Source organism: Macaca thibetana, chromosome 11 (genome assembly GCF_024542745.1).
Source record: "Macaca thibetana thibetana isolate TM-01 chromosome 11, ASM2454274v1, whole genome shotgun sequence".
Classification (NCBI taxonomy): domain Eukaryota; kingdom Metazoa; phylum Chordata; class Mammalia; order Primates; family Cercopithecidae; genus Macaca; species Macaca thibetana.
Window position 1 is genome coordinate 21,817,500 of NC_065588.1, and position 19,932 is coordinate 21,837,431.

General features: G+C 38.2%; 2 protein-coding genes across 2 annotated transcripts in view; one reads left to right on the forward strand and one right to left on the reverse strand.

Annotated features, from left to right (window-relative positions):
* Nucleotides 1-1,291: 1,291 nt before the first annotated feature.
* The window catches only part of LDHB (lactate dehydrogenase B), a 478,946-nt gene continuing 460,305 nt past the window's right edge, over nt 1,292-19,932 (reverse strand). The window contains exons 4-9 of the mRNA XM_050747646.1: nt 13,454-13,571; nt 11,525-11,698; nt 8,808-8,981; nt 4,625-4,742; nt 3,354-3,477; nt 1,292-1,659 (exon numbers count right to left, since the gene is read on the reverse strand). Of these exons, the coding sequence (XP_050603603.1) occupies nt 1,492-1,659; nt 3,354-3,477; nt 4,625-4,742; nt 8,808-8,981; nt 11,525-11,698; nt 13,454-13,571 (876 nt within the window). The 3' untranslated portion in view covers nt 1,292-1,491. The remainder of the gene's footprint in view (nt 1,660-3,353; nt 3,478-4,624; nt 4,743-8,807; nt 8,982-11,524; nt 11,699-13,453; nt 13,572-19,932) is intronic.
* Nucleotides 15,456-19,932, forward strand: part of CMAS (cytidine monophosphate N-acetylneuraminic acid synthetase) — a 412,527-nt gene continuing 408,050 nt past the window's right edge. The window contains exon 1 of the mRNA XM_050747640.1: nt 15,456-15,467. The gene's annotated coding sequence lies outside the window, so the exon portion shown is untranslated. The remainder of the gene's footprint in view (nt 15,468-19,932) is intronic.

Sequence of the window (19,932 nt, forward strand, 5' to 3'; positions counted from 1 at the left end):
GGCATGATCTCGGCTCACTGCAACCTCCGCCTCCTGGGTTCCAGAGATTCTCCTGCCTTAGCCTCCTGAGTAGCTGGGACTATAAGTGCGTGCCACCACACCCAGCTAATTTTTGTAATTCTAGTAGAGATGAGGTTTCACCATGTTGCCCAGGATGGTCTCGATCTCTTGACCTCATGATCCATTGCACCCGGCCAAGAGAAAGGATTTTAAAGCTAATTGCATAGGTTGAATCCTGGTACTGTTATTTAGTTGCTATTATCTGAGTGTCTCAGTTTCCTCATCTGTAAAATAAGGATACACACTTTAGATCAGTGGTTCTCAATCAGGGGTGATTCTCGTCACCCCCTCCCAGAGGACATTTGGCAAGGTCTGCAGACATGTTTGGTTACACCTTGTGGGCAGGGGTGTGTGACTGGCATCGGCTGGGTACATCAGGGATGCTGCTAACCAGCCTACAATGTACAATTCAGCCTCCACTATACAGAAACATTCAGCCCAAAAGGTCAATAGTGTTGAGGTTAAGAAGCACTACCTTACAGGACAGTTGGGATGATTCAGATAAGTTAACATCTATGAAGCACTTGGAACAGTAAGCGCTACTTAAATGTTAGCTACCATGATGACCAAGCTATGTGCTAAGAGTTTTACATAATTTTCTCATTTAAACAACCCATATTGAAGAGGTATTGTTATCATCACTGTCTTATAGGTGACGAAAATGAGAATTAGGAGTGATTAAGTAGTTAACTTGATTAAGATCACAGTTAATCAATGATAAGGCCAGCACTCAAGTCCAGGTTTATATGACACCAAAAACCATGTTTTAAACACTACTTAAATTGACCCCTACATAACATGTAAATTTGTAACACCGTTAAAGGAAGTCTACGTACGTTTCCCTGTAAATTCACGTTATGCTATCTCCAAGTAGCCAGAATCGGAATAATCCAGACCAAACTTTCATTTTCCTTCACTGTGAAATAGAACTAATTCTAACAAAATTTCCATTTTAGGCATTCTTCCTTTTAAAATGGGCCTCCTTATAAATGTCATATATATTGACATCCGTTACAACTTCTTCAGTTATAACCTTAAAATGATAATCATATTCTCAGGATAACAACAAACCATGACACATGTTGCAACAAAGCATTTTTGGGTCATTCGGAGGGAGGAGTGTAGATGATGTTGGAACTTAGGGACATTTACGATGTGTGGTAAGAATGACTTGACAGATTGACTGAAATCTTTCAGAAATCATTAAAGAAGGAATCCCAGAAATAGAAGTACACTACAATAGTTAATTTTATTTGTTCAAGAGCTCATATTGCAAGCATTAAACCAAGCATAGGCTTTGATTCTATGAGCCCAAATTCACATATTGAAGAAGATCAAAGCAAACTGCGATCCATGTACACAGATGAAAACTAAAGGCTCAGAGTTAATAACATTGTAGTTTTAAAATTTCTATAGCCTAGAGCCCAGTAGTCACAGGTCTTTTAGGTCCTTCTGGATGTCCCACAGGGTATCCGCACTTTTCTTGAGCTGAGCAACTTCATCATCCTTTAGCTTCTGGTTGATAACGCTGGTTAATCCTCGGGCATTGAGGATACATGGAAGGCTCAGGAAGACTTCATTCTCGATGCCATACATCCCCTGCCACAACAACAAAGCATTGAGATTAAGACATGAAACTGTAAGTAAAAATGATCAAAGACAGGAGGCTGAGGCGGGAGGACTGTTTGAGCTCAGGAGTTTGAAGTTTCAGTGAGCTATGACAGTAGTACTACTCTCTAGCCTGGGTGACAGAGCAAGATCTCAACTCTAAAGAGGGGGAAAAAAATAATCAAAGGTCCGATGTTTCAACAGAAAGAATTGTAGTAAACTTGATAGGCATGAACTCATTCCCTAATCTAATTTTCATCACTTACAGGTCCACATTTCCCCAATACTTATGTTTTGAATTAGGTTTTATACACAGAATGTGCAAACATACACTATGAGAAAATTAGATATTTGTAAGTAACAAGTACTTATTTAATTTTATTATATATGTATTTTATTGAACACTGCTCTTCTACTTAAAAACACTTTAATAGGCCGGGCGCGGTGGCTCAAGCCTGTAATCCCAGCACTTTGGGAGGCCGAGACGGGCGGATCACGAGGTCAGGAGATCGAGACCATCCTGGCTGACACGGTGAAACCCCGTCTCTACTTTAAAAAATACAAAAAACTAGCCGGGCGAGGTGGCGGCGCCTGTAGTCCCAGCTACTCGGGAGGCTGAGGCAGGAGAATGGCGTGAACCCGGGAGGCAGAGCTTGCAGTGAGCTGAGATCTGGCGATTGCACTCCAGCCTGGGCGGCAGAGCGAGACTCCGTCTCAAAAAAAAAAAAAAAAAAAAAAACAAACAAACAAACAAAAAAAAACACTTTAATAAATTTTGATATATGAGTCTTCAAATTAAATTGCTTTTAATTGTGGTTCTTAATGGATTACTTTCTATGACATTTTAAGTTGCTTAAAGACTTTTAGTTAGGAAGAAATTTCAGGTGGTAGCCAACCTATGAGGTCCTGGGTAACAGTTAAAGACCATTAAAAGGCAAGATGTTTGGAACACCCAAGAATTGCAAAAACAAACAAACAGACAAAATTTCCAAAACACTTTACCAGTTCGTGTGGGCAATTTATTCAGAGTCAATTTAACTATATAACTAATTATATTAAACATACCTTAACATAAGTTTTTAAACTTCTAATTTCCAAACTTTTGTACATACACAAAACTAGACAGAATAAACAAATTCCTATATTTGTACCCGAAGACTCAGTAATTACCCAATTATTGACACACTTGATTTACACTGACTTGTGGAAAATGACTCAGTTGTCTTCCAAATATTTTAATATACTTTTAGTTTTAAGTATATTAAAAAATAACTTCTACCTGTTTTGTGCATTTGCTCCACAGCTTTTGAATTAAACTGTATTTGCTAAGATACCAAGTGCTATATGAAAGACAATCTAGAGTTTAGTACACCAACTTTAAATGAAACTCTATTACGCTTATTCAAATGATCAGTACTTTAAGAATGTGCTAAGTAAAGATCCAGAGTTAATATTAATTATATAAAGAATGACAACAATTTATTGAATGTCTTAGATTCTGTAAGTTTTCTGCCCTTGTTGTCCAAGACTTCTGTTGGAAAATGACAATAGTTTACATAAAACCTTGAGAGACAGAAATAACCGTGAACTATGATTTTATCCAGTCTGGGCCTCTTTAAATGAATCTTTTTGTAGAATACAATGCTAGAAATCATATTATTATATTTTGTAGTAGTTTATCTTACCTTTACCATTGTTGACACCGGATGAATCCTAGATAGATTTTTCAACATGGATTCAATAAGATCAGCCACACTTAATCCAATAGCCCAGTTGGTATATCCTTTTAGCTTGATGACTTCATAGGCACTTAAAAAAATTGTAACAGACATCACTGAAATAAGACTCAATCATTACTGAAACCAGACCTGACTTTGACACCTGCTCTGTCTCTAACTATAATCTTGGGCAAATTATTTACCCTTTCTTGCCTTAGTGTTCCCTTCTTGAGTGTTAAATGAGTGAATATATATGTAAAATGCTTCAAACTGCAAGCACTACATGGTAAACACTATATAAATGCTTGATAACTTTAGTTTATTGTATAAGATTTATAAAGTCACTGTGGTAAAAATATACGTTTTCCAATATTGTTAACAAATTTGTAAACATATTTCCAAACACATAAAACCAGGAAACAATAAAAGTGAATGGACAAAATATATCTCAATTGTGAGGTCCCACTTGCCATTGTCACCTAACATATTACAATCAACTAACTAATAAAAGTGGTAACAGTATCTTGCCTGGCAGTTTTTTTCAGCACAAATTGTAGCTCTCAAAACCCATAAAGGCCCTGGTACTTGAGAAGTAGCAGGAATAACTCTAGCTAAGTATCAGAAAATTAGGATTTAATGCAATTGACGGCCAGTTACATTATCTGGGTGAGCCACAGTTTTCTCACTTGTAAAATAAAGGGATATGTTAATTGAAATTATAAAGACTCTTTCAACTTTTTTGTGGTTCTTTTTCTCCACATATAGGTCAAATTCCTGAAAAAAAAAAAATTACTAAAATTGAACAAAATGATTCTATAATTGAGACATCAGTTAGTCTTGTTATTAAAACTTAAACACTGTTAGCAATCAGCCAGCAAGTTTATTTATTTTGGCCAATTATGAAACCAATAGTGTCTAAGTTTACTTTTCTAAATAAATCAACTTTATTTGTCGAGTAGGCAATCTGAAGACTCCTCTCACTTGTTAATTCCACATTTTGCTCCTCTTACCTCTACAATAGTTTCGCTAGAGAAAATATTTACTTTCCCTAGGGAGACTGGCATAACAAGTTTGACCAGTGTAAAAGTCTTATCAGTTTCAAAAGCTTTCAAAAAGTTTCAAAAGCTGCATAATTACAACATTAAGAGTTTATCTGAGCAGACAGCCATGGAAAATGTTTATAATTTTATTTAACTGGAGTTGAAACTAATCATCTAAAATCAAGCTCTTTCACTTACCTTTCAACCACCATCTTATGCACTTCCTTCCAATTTTCACTATCATTGTCCGTTCCCATTTCTGGATTCAATTCTTGGAGAGAAACACCTGCCACATTCACGCCACTCCACACAGCCACTGTTTAAAAAAAAAAAAAGGCATTGCAGATATTTCTGACATTATTTTTAAAAATCTTTTCTTCTTTTAGTTCAATTTCACCTATGATGCAAGTTACTGAATATCAACTGGAACTGCTCCAATAAGTGACTCTCCAGTGGATTCCAGTATAGTCCCCCAAAAGACTGACATTTGCCTTTAAATAGCAACATGTCTGACCTTTTAAATGTCAAGAATTTTAGTGCAGGGCCGGGCGCGGTGGCTCAAGCCTGTAATCCCAGCACTTTGGGAGGCCGAGACGGGCGGATCACGAGGTCAGGAGATCGAGACCATCCTGGCTAACATGGTGAAACCCCGTCTCTACTAAAAAAAAAAAAAAACAAAAAACTAGCCGGGCGAGGTGGCGGGCGCCTGTAGTCCCAGCTACTCGGGAGGCTGAGGCAGGAGAATGGCGTAAACCCGGGAGGCGGAGCTTGCAGTGAGCCGAGATCGCGCCACTGCACTCCAGCCTGGGTGACAGAGCCAGACTCCGTCTCAAAAAAAAAAAAAAAAAAAAAAAAAAAGAATTTTAGTGCAAAGCAGAATTGCTGTGTCATAGTTACAGAGAAAATAAAAATCTTTGCTTCTCTCTAGGTGTGTGAAATCACAGGGATTCTAGTCGGGGACTATGCTAAACTTTTGGTTTGAGGAATGTGTAACTTTTCTCCTCCATATTTTTCTAATATATGCTCCTTTATTCTAGAGTAAAGAAAAAAATCCTAGAATAAAACCCAAATAAAGCACAATTATGAAAGTGGGGTAAAAATTATAAATAAGGGTCTACTTAATTTAAGGGAGAAGAGTATCAGAAAGAACTACACAAAACAGGCCTTTGAATTGGCCCTTAAACCTTAAATTAAACGTTCCTTGGAGACCTTTGGAGGAGAACATTGTAGACTCTGGAAATAAGAGCAAAAGTGTGGGGTAGAATCTAGTATGGTTGAAACAGATATGAAGGGAAAAGCTATTTATAGCTAAATAAGATCCCCTTTTAGTCCACAACTTCTGGCAAGTCAGGGTAATTGGATATTTTCACAATTGTTGATGAAAATTGTGAAATCGGCATAATCATGTCTAGTGAGCATGGTTTAATTCTCTTTCATTCTACGTACACAATATAGATCAACATGAAAATTTTTAAAAAGATGTTTTGGGAAAAATAACAGCCATAAGAGAATAGAACATTAGACAGGAATCAGAAGACATAATTCTAGTTGTAGATATGGCATTAACGAAAAGATCTTCAATGGCTACTTAACCTACTTACCTTTTTTTTTTTTCTCACTAAAATTAAAGTCTTGAACTAGAGAACATGTAATATCACTTCTTATCTATAGGCCTAGCAATGTATAAACTATACCCAGCATTTACTGAACTTTTACTGTACACCTGACATTGTACTAAGTACTTTTTATATAGTACATAGGTGGCATAATTATCTTTATTTTATAGATGAGGAAACAGGTTCAGAGAAGTTAAGAACTTGCTAGTCATATTATCTTGTTAAGATGGGAGAGCCCAACTTAAAGTTACCGAGCTGACTTGCTAAAATCTTTCCATGCTCAAATTAATCTGATCAAGAGAGACACATAGGACCATTACAATTTAACCAGACAAAAATTCAGACGAGTCCTTGGAGGTAAAGAATTCTTGAATAAAGTGATATGATGTGTCAGGAAAAAAGTCAGCATTATCATATAAAAAAGTTGGCCGGGCGCGGTGGCTCAAGCCTGTAATCCCAGCACTTTGGGAGGCCGAGACGGGCGGATCACGAGGTCAGGAGATCGAGACCATCCTGGCTAACACGGTGAAACCCCGTCTCTATTAAGAAATACAAAAAACTAGCCGGGCGAGGTGGCGGGCGCCTGTAGTCCCAGCTACTCGGGAGGCTGAGGCCGGAGAATGGCGTAAACCCGGGAGGCGGAGCTTGCAGTGAGCTGAGATCCGGCCACTGCACTCCAGCCTGGGTGACAGAGCGAGACTCCGTCTCAAAAAAAAAAAAAAAAAAAAAAAAAGCAAAAATAAATTATGCTATAACTTCAAGAACAAATTCTTATAACACCAAGATAAACCCTTTACTGAAATTGCATTTCAAACTCCCACTGAATTCAAAGGAAGATTTATACTTTGAGCTTACTGGGAGAAAATATTCCTTTACATATATGGCAGAAATGAATTCAGTCAAATAAAAGTATTATTTACCATCATTATTAACAAAATATTTTAAATTATTAGTTTCAATATTGCATGATTTTATTATTATTTTTTTTACCACGAGCTTATTCCATATATTGTGGTTTAATAGATTTAGATCTATGAAACAGAATCAAAATTGTTCAAAACCAGTTTTACATAAAATTGTTCAAAATATAAATATTAATTTAAATGAGAAAAATATTAATTTAAAACATTTATAATATAGTTTTTGTCTCAACACGAAGCACTAAAAAAAGTGTAATGTGATTTTAATGTTGCTCTTTTTGAATTACTAATTTATGTGCAATTCTTTAAGTTCCTAAAGAAAATATTTAGTTTTATCGTAGTTTCTTACTACTTAAATAATTGATAGTTAAAATTAATAGTTTATTAAAAACAAAATTTCATTTGAGATAAGGTTTATTTTACATTATAGAAGAGTAGACACAAGTTATTTATAAGCTTTTGTTACCTAATTCATTCCTCCTTCAGCAAACACAATGGATGTAATAGCTCTCTCTACTCAAAGGGCCTAGAAGCAAAGATATACCAGTAGCACAAGCATACCTATGCCCTAATCTTGGTTTCTAAGGAGCATTCCTCACTAAAAGGAAACAGGGCTCATTAGGGCAACAGCTGATTCTAGTGCTGGGCAGGGGAAAGTTCAAAATGAGACTGGTGCAACTTATTGTGCAAGAAAGTGCTCAAAAAATGATGGGAAATGTTAAGAAAAAAAAAAAAGACATAAGAGTCAGTTTGAAAAGCTTGGGACAACTTGAGCATTACAAATGATAGTGACAGAATATTTTGGACATGAAGTAAAAATCTGAGGCCATACTGATATCAACAAATGAATAAATAAAGAGGGAAGAAGAAAAAGTTCTGTCTTACAGTAGAGTGCAACTAACCAATATAGAATAAATGATGGAATTAGTAGATCATGTTTGACAACTATCAAGGTAATAATTTATTCAACCACAAATCATTAATAGATGCTAAATTTAGTAGAGAAAAATTGATGAGGAATCATTTTCCTAGTCAGCATCAAAACATCTTCCCATAAATTACTCATAAATTATAAAGGAAAAGTAGTAACTTCACACAGAGTAACCTGACAAAATACAACCTTAACTGAGTTATCACAGTTAGTGCCACCAATTGTTGGCCACACTGACATTACATGCCTTTGGATGTGATGCCATGAGAAAGCTATAGGGTCATTTCTGTGATATTTGCACCAAAAGTTCATAGCTCAACCTAATGATAAAGAAACAATCAGACAAATCTAAATTGATGGGCATTCCACAAAATAACTCACATAACTTTTCAAAAATGTCAGATCATGAGAAACAGAGATAGACTGAGAAACTGTTCCGGAATGAAGGAGGGTAAGGAGATACAGTAGATGTAATGTGTGAGCCTAGAATGGATTCTGAATTAGGAAAAAAGCTTTAGAGGACACTACTGAGACAGTTGGTAACATGTGAATAATGGACTCTGGATTAGATGATATTGTTTCAGGGTTACAGTTCCTGATTTTGCTAAGTGTACTGTGGTTATGAAAAAGAAAACCTTTGTTTTGAGGCAATACACACTAAAGAACTTATGGAGAAAAAGGTGAGGGAACTGATTTATGCTTAATTGATCAGGGTAAAGACAGATGATAGATAGATAGGTAGATAGATAGATGAGAGAGTAAATGATAAAGCAATATGCAATATAGTAGAAAAGTAACTATTTTTGCAACTGTTCTTAAATACAAAGTCCATAAAAATAAAATTTGAAATAAAATTAAAAATTCAAACTGCTAAAACCAATATCATAAGTAATTTTTTCTTTTTTTTTCTTTACCACTTGAGTCGCCATGTTCCCCCAAAATCCATCCATGGCAGCTGCTGGGATGAATGCCAAGTTTTTCAGCCATAAGGTAGCGAAATCTAGCAGAATCCAGATTACATCCACTTCCAATCACGCGGTGTTTGGGTAATCCACTTAGTTTCCAGGTAACATATGTAAGAATGTCCACTAAAAATTTTGGAAATAATATATGTAAGTAAACCAAAACCAGCTTCGACTGTTAGGCAGCTTGGGGTGCCCTGGCTTCCCTTTTCCCACTTCCCCATTCCTCAAATGAGATGTGGCCAGAAAGATGTAAATACTTCAACTTTTCATTGTTAGAGGGAACAGGAATGAGAGAGACAAAAACAAGCTTTTAAGCCTTACATGAAGATGGCAAGACATGAAAAATGCAATACTATGCTTTCACATTTGCATTATTATGTGAAACAAGAATACATAAGAACCTTGCAGATTGATTAACTTCAAGTTGAAAAAAAGGAAACAGGTTGAACCAGGTTGTCAGTTAAGTTTCTACCAATTGTAACATTCGTAATTATGATTGTCATCATAAATCAAGAAGCCTTTGATTACTAAACTTCCAAATCTTGCTACCATAAATTTTTCTGGGCATGAGGAATTCTTCAGTAAACAATTATGATAATACATAGTATTAAACATTTCTATTTAATAAAAAAAATCTGTGTCAGAACCTTTGCTCCAGCATGGCATAGCCTTAAAACCAGAGATAAAACTTCTGTTGATCCAGATAGGATCACAGCACTTGCAGGCTAAGATGTAAAAAGTAAAAAATGTGCACACAAGGAAGGTGAAGAGCTGAAAGTTAATGCTGCAGCCCCCACCCCCACACTACTCTGTAGACAATGGCTATGATAATTCAAGGACATTTGGTACTGGATAACTTTTCCTTGCCAACTTTGATTCAGTGGAAGTGACTCCCTGGAAAATCCAGCTGTGAAGCTATATCTAGAAAGTTGTATAATCATTTAGTGATGCCTGCCTGAGGCACAGGATGCAGAACTTACTATGTGCCAGCTACTTATCATTCCTATTCTACATCTACCTGATTTTTTGTTTTGTTTTGTTTTTGAAACGGAGTCTGGCTCTGTCGCCCAGGCTGGAGTGCAGTGGCGCGATCTCGGCTCACTGCAAGCTCCGCCTCTCGGGTTCAAGCTATTCTCCTGCCTCCGCCCCCGGAGTAGCTGGGACTACAGGCGCCCGCCACCTCGCCCAGCTAATTTTTTGTATTTTTAGTAGAGCTAGGGTTTCACCGTGTTAGCCAAGGTGGTCTCGATCTCCTGACCTCGTGATCCGCCCGTCTGGGCCTCCCAAGGTGCTGGGATTACAGGCGTGAGTCACCGTGCCCGGCCTGGCACATATATTGACTGCAAATTTCTTAATGAATCCAGGACTATTTTTAAATTTTTTTTTTTTTTTTTTTTGAGATAGGGTCTCACTCTGTTGCCCAGGCTGGAGTGCAGCAACTTGATCATAGTTCACTGCAGCCTCCAACTCCTGGGCTCAAGTGATCCTCCCAACTTAGCCTCCTGGGCAGCTGGGACTACAGGTGCATGCCACCACACTCAGTTAATTAAAAAAAAAAAAATAGAGACAAGGTCTCAAAATCCTGGGCTCAAGCAATCCTCCCACCTTGGCCTCCCAAAGTGCCAAAACTATTCTTGATCCCCTAGCACAATGTCTGACCCAGAGTAGGTCTTTAATAAATATTTGTTGAGGCCTGGCGCAGTGGCTCATGCCTGTAATCCCAGCACTTTGGGAGGCTAAGGTGGGCGGATCACCTGAGGTCAGGAGTTCGAGACCAGCCTACACACATTTTATATATAAGACTGAACCATTTAATAAACTCCAACCTTGGTTTGCAGAGAGTAAAAATATGGAAATAACCTCTGTCCTCGCTGGCTCTCAACTCTCAATACTCAAGACACTGTGGGGATTCCCCTAGCTCTTATTCACAACGTTTCTCTATGTGAAGTGTAAGAGATAATCAGTCCAGTTTATTTACTGTTTTCTCAATGTACCTGCTATGCTCACCAACATGCAGTAATTTTGGTGGCAAACTATAGATAAAAGCAGTATCAAATAGAGCACATTTTAGCTGTTAAGGCTAAAAAAGTGCATTCTTTCTAGTTAGAAGGTTTAATGCTCATCCTGTAGATGTTAAGTTAGCAAGGGAAGCAATTTTTAAGTCAGAGCACTTGGTGTTAGCATATATCTGTCCATCAATTCAGTCTATTTCTATCTTTAAACCAGAATTGTTTAATGGCTTTCTTATATACTTCTTTTCAAAGTTGATCTGTTTCAATTCTGTATAATGGGATTTTTCAGAAAATGAAAGGTCAAATATGTTAAAATGTTTCTTATGAACTGAAGCTACATTCGAATGCTTCATTCTCCATCCCAGGATAATCTTTATAAAAAAGTTTTAAAAGCCTTTAGAATCTATAACCAAGCGAGATATGAAGCAAAAACATGACATTGCTTTACATAAAACTCTTGTCACATTTTTTGAACATTTGGCCTGGGACAGAGGTATTTGTTTTGCAAACACCACTATTTAGGGCCAATAAAAGAAGACATGTAAATTGCTTCTGTAAATGAATACTGGGACTGATTTTAGTCCAAAACAATAACCACAAAAACACCAGAACACTGAACTTAACAGAACAGAGACTTAAGTGTTACAATAATACCTGGGTTGGAAACCACAATTATGATGCAATCAGGACTGTACTTGACGATCTGAGGAATAATGAATTTGAAGACATTAACATTTCTCTGCACCAGATTGAGCCGACTCTCCCCTTCTTGCTGACGGACTCCTGCAGTTACCACTACAATCTTGGAATTGGCAGTCACAGAATAATCTTTAAAAAGAAAGGCAAAAACAGGTACTTTAAATGCAACTCTTCATTAAAACATATCCTATATGACATGCTCTAAAAGCCTAACCATACATAAGCTTCTAGAACATATATGTGAATTAAGTTTTCTGTATTGTAAGGGCTTGAAGTTCAATGTTCCTGTGGCTTGATTTTTCTCCCTTGAGCTACACTGCAATAATCCAAACATCAAACTGCCTCAGAAAATAAAGGAAATAAAGATGACCCCAAAGTATGGTTTTGGCTACGAATTCAATGAATTGTCAGGGATAAAATGAAGTGTAAACAGTGACTCCAATAGGTAGACATCAAAAAAATAAAAAAAAACCCAAAACCAATCAATCTTAAGTTACTTTTATTTTATCTTAAAAAGTTAAATTTAGGAAGGGAAGGAAGGCACTGAAGTGTTTGGTTTTGTCTGGAAACTAAAACTTGGATTTCTAATACTCAATATTTTTAGGAAGCTTATTCGCTTTTTAGCACTGCAAGTTTCCCTGGAGATTTCCTTTTTTTCTTAAGGAAGTGTGTCCTTTTTCAAAATACACAGATATCACGATTTGATGTGGTCATTTGACTCAATAGCTATGGATGATTCGCATAATTAAACTAGGTTACAATGTGGCTTTTGATGGTTAATACTTTGGCAGGTTCCTCTCCCATAAAATGGTAGTAGTTATAGTCCCTACATTTCCTACGGTTGTTGCAAAGATGAAGTAAGATGAAATAGTAAGTGCAAAATGTTTCACACAGTACCCAGAATGTTACAAATTTATAAATAATAGCTATTATTTAGTTTCTTCAAGGCATTGAAATTACTTTATACCAATACTTCTGGGGTCGAAAACAGGCCGGTTCTCAGATACACACAACAAGCCGTTATAATACAATAGCCCAAAATCTTACATATCAAATGTGTAGAACGTATATGGGAGAGGGTTAACAGAAGTGAGTTTGACCTTGACGATAAACTGGACCCAGAAGAAAAGAAACTGCCGACACCAGATTCACCAGGATGGGAAGACTAATTTTATAAGAGACTGAGGGAGGAGAGGAGGATGATGAGCCATGAGGAAACGCAGGTTATATTAAAATTGAGAGCTGTGCAGGCCCTGCTAGAGGTTTTAGAATACAGACAAAGGTTTATAAAAAGATAAGAAATCTTTAAGCATCTGCTTTAGGATAAAGATAACTAGTGTGGCAGTGTGGAGTGTGGAATACATAACCATTTTCTACATATACTTCCAATGGGAAAATGTCAATTTGCTACATGTACATTTTAGTAGTAGCAAGTGGGTTTCTAGAAATGGATGAAAGAAAATTGGCCTATAGAAGAAAGGTGGTAAAATAAGCCAAACAATGCTATGAATCCAATTTGTTATTTCCTGTTGGTGACATATCAGTGATCATTTCTGGCTAGCAAACTCATTTTAGGTAGCTGTCCATTAATAAGCATATATAAAATGTATGAGAAATAAAAAGTAGAATATGGTAGAGAAATAAGAAGGGCAATAAGAAGAGCTTTTTATAAAATGAGGAAAAAAGGGGAAATATTTTATAATAACAATTTTGCAATAATTTGAACTTACTAGATTATAAATATCTTATTGACAGTTATTGAAATAACTGTTCCAAAACTTTTCCTACTTACAAATAAATCTATTATGCTGTAAGACGCATTCCAAGTGTGTTTTTGGGGGCATGAAAAAATATTAGATCACTTTGGGAATTAAGTGAAATTACCTTTATCTGCCACAATTTTAGGCGTCTGAAGAAATAAGCTCCCATGCTGCAGATCCATCATTTCTCCTTTAAGCTTATCTTCCAAAACATCCACAAGAGCAAGTTCATCAGCCAGAGACTGTAAACGCAAAAACAGGCATTAGAACCCTAAGCCACTCGAGGATGCCTCAGCTCACAATCTAACCCACAGAAAGATCTTTAACATGGCTAAGCACCAAGGTCTAAACATCTTGGGAATTTTACCATGGACTTGGATACTCAACAAGGATTCAGGTCACATGGTACAAACTATACTTTAAGAACATGTAGACTTAAAGATTCATTAGGAAACCAGCTTAGTTCAGGAGTAGGCCTACTGAATACAAGTCTATATATTAAGCGGGAGGGAACAGTGAAAACAAAAATACACTCAGGCCCAGAAACAACCTTGGGTGATGTGTCCATCCTTGAGGTCACCCCAATTTGGAGGCTTTCTGAGAGGGTAGATTTGGCTTAAATCACCGGGATTTGAACCCAGGCTGAAGCTTGGAATTTTCAGGGTGGCTCTGATCCACTCAAATGTCTTGGTGGGGAAAGGAAGGAGAGTTTTATGGGCAGAAGAATCTAGGACTGGGAGGTTTTTTCATGAGATCACTCCAAATCTGTGCCTGAGATTTGTCCAGTCTCAGATTTCTTTTGTTTTCTATTCCAATTGTCATTCTCTGTACCCCACTCAAAATACAATCTAAAGTAATGAATATACTATTTAATCTTGATCTGGAGTCATAATTTTTTTTTTTTGAGACAGAGTCTCACTCTGTTGCCCAGGCTGGAGTGCAGTGGTGCCATCTCAGCTCACTGCAATCTCCACCTCCCAGGTTCAAGTGATTTTCCAGCCTCAGCCTCCTGAGTAGCTGGGATCACAGGTACATGCCACCATACCCAGTTAATTTTTGTATTTTTAGTAGAGATGGTGTTTTGCCATGTTGCCCAGGCTGGTATTGAACTCCTGACCTCAGTCGATCCACCCACCTCAGTCTCCCAAAGTGCTGGGATTACAGGCCTGGCCTGGAATAGGCAGCGCTGGGCCTGGAATTATTAACTTTTTAAATGTTCTCAGAATGTCTACATAAAAGTGAAAGAAAAAAAAGGAAAAAAAGAGGTGGTTGTCTACATAAAAGTGAAAGAAAAAAAGGAAAAAAGGCCGGGCACGGTGGCTCAAGCCTGTAATCCCAGCACTTTGGGAGGCCGAGGCGGGCGGATCACAAGGTCAGGAGATCGAGACCATCCTGGCTAACACTGTGAAACCCCGTCTCTACTAAAAATGCAAAAAATTAGCCGGGCGAGGCGGCGGGCGCCTGTAGTCCCAGCTACTCGGGAGGCTGAGGCAGGAGAATGGTGTGAACCCAGGAGGCGGAGCTTGCAGTGAGCCGAGATCACGCCACTGCACTCCAGCCTGGGCGACTAAGCGAGACTCTGTCTCAAAAAAAAAAAAAAAAAAAAGAAAAGAAAAAAAGGAAAAAAAAGGTGGTTGGTTTACATGCATCTAAGCAACCTTTCACCTATGAAACTCCTCCATTATCTTATGGAATCATAATTTATACTATTTATAAAATGGTTATCCCTCCTATTGAAACATCACCAGAGCCCTTGCTTTTACTGTTGTTACGGCTGTTAGCAAAAATATCAGCTAAGTAAAATATTTCAATTCTGGGGCCCAGTTTAAAATGCCATTACAGTCATTCCTCAATATATGATCCTCAAGGGATTGGTTCTAGGACTCCCGAGTGTACCAAAATCTGGGCATAATCAAGTATACAGAAAGGACAGTACTCACAGGATGCAAAAGACTCTCCATATATGTGGGTTTCGCATCCCCTGAATACTGTATTTTCAATATACTTTTGGCTGAAAAAAAAAAATCTGCCTGTAAATGAACCAGCCCATGCTGTTCAAGGGTCAACCTCTTCTAAGAATAGTAGTGTGATCAGCTACACAGGTGAAGGGTATTAATGGAGGAGTGGGGGACGGGGGTGTGGGGGGGCGGTGGGTAAGTAACTGGAGTTCAGGAAGCACTTAGAGCTGGGAGACAACCAATAAGAAAAGTTGACCTACTTAGCTTGCTAGATAAAGCAAGTCTCGCTCCGCTTAGGACAATGAATAAACACTGTCCTCTGTTGCTAAAATCTAAGTGGCTGCCTGGTCTCATGAAGTGAGTTACAGTGGGCTTGCTTGTGAGGGTTTCTCTAAGACTGAGGCCTCCCGATGATCGGGAGCAATCAAATTACTTGCAGATTTTTGAAATGACCACTCTGTGAGTTGGGGATCAGGTACAAAACATTTCCTCATTTCGATGTATATCAAATACTGGCATGAATTTTTATCCAGTTTTCCTTAAAGACGTTTTGACACCTTTAAAGCTGCTTTCGTTCTTTGCAATTGCTGATAAGAGCACACAAAGTTCTCATTTGTGTTTTTTAGGTCCTAAATTAATGCAATACAACTTGATAACAGCTATAACGATTCTATTAAGGTACTGAGCACTGGGAATATCACTCTTATTTTAGTAACATCACATGTGTGCTGCTGAAGTCAACAGGGCAAAACAATTTAGTGCTTAAGTAGAAAAGGATGTCACAGGATCTCAGATCCTGTCTCTTTGTTTCAGTGGGTGTAGAGAATTGCCTGAGAAGTGCATTCGCGGCTGAAAAGGAAGGAAGAGATCCAACACTTAAATAATAATAATTGTAACACTGAATTTAGCTGCATCTGCAGCACTGAGTATCACCCAAATCCAGAGGCATGCAAATAGAAGACGTGTGCCTAAGTACTCGACCTATTGTTTGGCTTAAATAAATCTGTATTCACATATTTTATAAAATGAATTTACCATACATATATTTCACTTAAGCTGTAAGTATGTTTAAAATGGCAAGGTTTAGATTAACTGCAAAAGCAGTATTCTTACTATGGATCAAGGTCACTTAGATACCAAGAAAACCACTGTTGAAAGCTTGCTTAATATATCACTAAAATGGCTTTTAAAAACGTATTTATTTTTACTCTACTTCTGTGACAGACTTAACAAAAAGGCTTTTAATCTAAAGTCCTGTGTGGACCAGACACAGCCGTATATTCTGCCTCTTCCACTACCACGAGTGCCTTAATATTTGATGGTTTCATTTTTACACCTAAGTGTTGGCCAGGCGTGGTGGCTCATGCCTATAATCCCAGCATTTTGGGGGGCCGAGGCAGGCAGATCACCTGAGGTCAGGAGTTTGAGACCAGCCTGGCCAACATAGTGAAAGCCTGTCTCTACTAAAAATATAAAAATTAGCCGGGCATGGTGGCATGCACCTGTAATCCCAGCTACTCCGGAGGCTGAGACAGGAGAATCACTTCAATCCGAGAGGCAGAGGTTGCAGTGAGCAGAGATTGTGCTACTGTGCTCCAGCCTGGGTGACAGAGTAAGACTCTCTCTCTCAAGAGGAAAAAAAAAAAAATATATATATATATATGTATATATATATCTCCAAGTGTTTATTTAGTATGCATACAATTTTGCGGGAGGAAAAGGTATAACCTTTCTCAAATAATTAGCTAAATGGATAAGTGCCATTTATTCAATAGTTTGTTTCTTCCCCTCTGAAATGCTACTTCTACATTATTATTAAATACTATTTGAGCATGTTTCTGGCTGAAATACCAAAAGTGGGTTGTACAAATACCAAATTTTAATTATGTTTTACTTTTAAGCCAAGTCTTGCACCATAAAATTACTTTGCAGTTTGTCGTTGTACCTACCTTGCTCCTCTTAAGAGCTTTGTTATACTGTGTTTGTCCACAAGAACATGGCTACAGTTGAAACACTCAAACCAAAGACAGACTTAGAAGCTAAGGATTTATGATAATCTTGCCTCAAAGCTCTTCATGACCCCTACAACACGATGAGTTCGACATTCAGATCCTCCTCTCTTGGTGGTTAAAATGCAGAGTCTGAGATGGATAATGGGGCAAAAGTAAAGTCTGGCAGAAGAAGATAAAGCCATGACCAAAGTTTGACAAAATGAGTGCAGCTTACAAGTAATAGCAGAAGTATTCATTTATTTATCATATAAGTGCCTGGCATTATCCTGCTACTCGGGTATACAGTTACGATAAAGTCTCTGAAGCCATGGAATGTATCAGGAAGGAAACAGGAATTAAACAAACAACAAATCAGGCTAAGCTCTGAAGGTAGAAATCCTCTTAAGAGCATAAGGCAGGACGCCGGGCGCGGTGGCTCAAGCCTGTAATCCCAGCACTTTGGGAGGCCGAGACGGGCGGATCACGAGGACAGGAGATCGAGACCATCCTTGCTAACACGGTGAAACTCCGTCTCTACTAAAAAATACAAAAAAACTAGCCGGGCGAGGTGGCGGGCGCCTGTAGTCCCAGCTACTCGGGAGGCTGAGACAGGAGAATGGCGTGAATCCAGGAGGTGGAGCTTGCAGTGAGCTGAGATCCCGCCACTGTACTCCAGCCTGGGTGACAGAGCGAGACTCTGTCTCAAAAAAAAAAAAAGAAAAGAGTATAAGGCAGGAAGATGTTGAAGCTACTGGGAAGGAAGTTTACTCTTATATCGGAAGGCAAGGATGGCCTCCCTGCACAGGCATGCATTTGCAGTAAGATCTAAATGATAGGAAGGGGTCAACCCTGTGGCCTAGGGAAGAACATCCCACGTGAAGGGAAATGCAAGTAAAACAGTTTAAGCAAAAATGAGATTGGCATTTGGGAGGCAGAAGAAAAACAGAAGAGATGAAGTCAGAGATGGTACCACCACGTTGCACCGGCAGGTCTGCTGCCTGCGTGTGTATGGTGCCCCTGGAATTCTGTGTTCCATTGCTTTACTCTGAGAAACAGGCAGGGAGGGATCTGTGAGGCCTCATGGGATTTTATGTATGTGTGCAGCATATGTGCACTGTAAAATGACTGGAGAGTTTTAAGTAGGGGAGCCACTAGTTTTATGAAAGCTCTCTATAGTTATTATATAAGCAACGGGCTGCAGAGAGTGGGCAAAAGTAGAAGCCAAAAATAACCAAGTCTTCATACGGTGGGACACTACTAGGGAGCCTTAGTGGGCTTCGCGAATCTAGCTCATGCATGTCCCTCCTCAACCTCTCCGATGCTATATTTTCATTTAATTTCTGGGGGCAAAGTACACCATCTATGAGCTCCAAAAGGCCAGATCTGGCATTTACTATCTGTATCATCTTGGGTGTTTGGTTTTTGTTTTTTTCAACCATAAGATATAGATGACAATATCCTCTGACAGGTTACAGAAAGGAATAAATGAAGTAATATAGAAACACCCACATGCAGAGTTATTTTCCTTTCTCTATTAAGCTAGTGGGATTTCTAATCTTTACCATGTATTAACACAATTTTGAACTACTTTTTACCTTTAACCATTAAAATAATATTTAGACATTTTTAATTGGTAAAACCATCTTTCAACAAGTCATTCTTTCCTGTACTTATAGTTTCAAAAATATTCTTTGTTAGATAGTCTTCACTTTATTTCTAAGGCAATGTACTCCATTTTGCAACAGATAAAAGGAAAAAGAATGCTAGATTGAAAAACAGATATCAGGGCTGGGCGCAGTGGCTCACACCTGTAATCCCAGCACTTTGGGAGGCCGAGAAAGGCAGATCATGAGGTCAGGAGTTCCAGACCAGCCTGGCTAACACGGTGAAATCCTGTCTCTACTAAAAACACAAAGAATTAGCCGGGCGTGGGTGCCACGCGCCTGTAGTCCTAGCTACTCAGGAGGCTGAGGCAGGAGAATTGCTTGAACCCAGGAGGTGGAGGTTGCAGTGAGCTGAGATCCCCCCACTGCACTCCAGCCTGGGAGACAAAGTGAGACTCTGTCTCAAAAAAAAAATAAAAAAATAAAAAACCCAGAAAGACAGAAATCATAGTCTCTGAATCTGAAGATTCCAACTGTGGTAGCAGCAGGGGCTATTCCCTTAAGCCCTTGAGTTGAGCCAAAGTGTTAAATAACTCCAGGCACAGTCTCAATTAAATTATTTACTGAAGAGAATTTAAAATTTATGATTACAACATCATAAAGGTACTTCTTATAGAATCATGAGAGCTCAGATATAGTTTCCTGAAAGGCCCAAGTTTTGAGATTAACAGAAGGAAAGAAAAATCTCTAGCTAGTATTTAATGAATGCATTTATTTTTTTCTAAATGCCTAAATAGTAGCGTTGAATAATAAAATGAAAATTGTCAAGTCACTACGGTGAAGAGTTCAGAGCCCTGGGTTCAAAATACAGCTCTACCACTGCCACATGTGAGACTGTGGACAGGCTCGTTAAGCATCAACGATCTCATCCAACAGCAAGTATATGAACAGTTCCTATCTCCTAAGGTTGTTTAAAATAAAGTATTTGATCTTTGAACATGGCACATACTCAATGTTATTTTTCAAAAAGATGTAAGCTGGAATAATTTT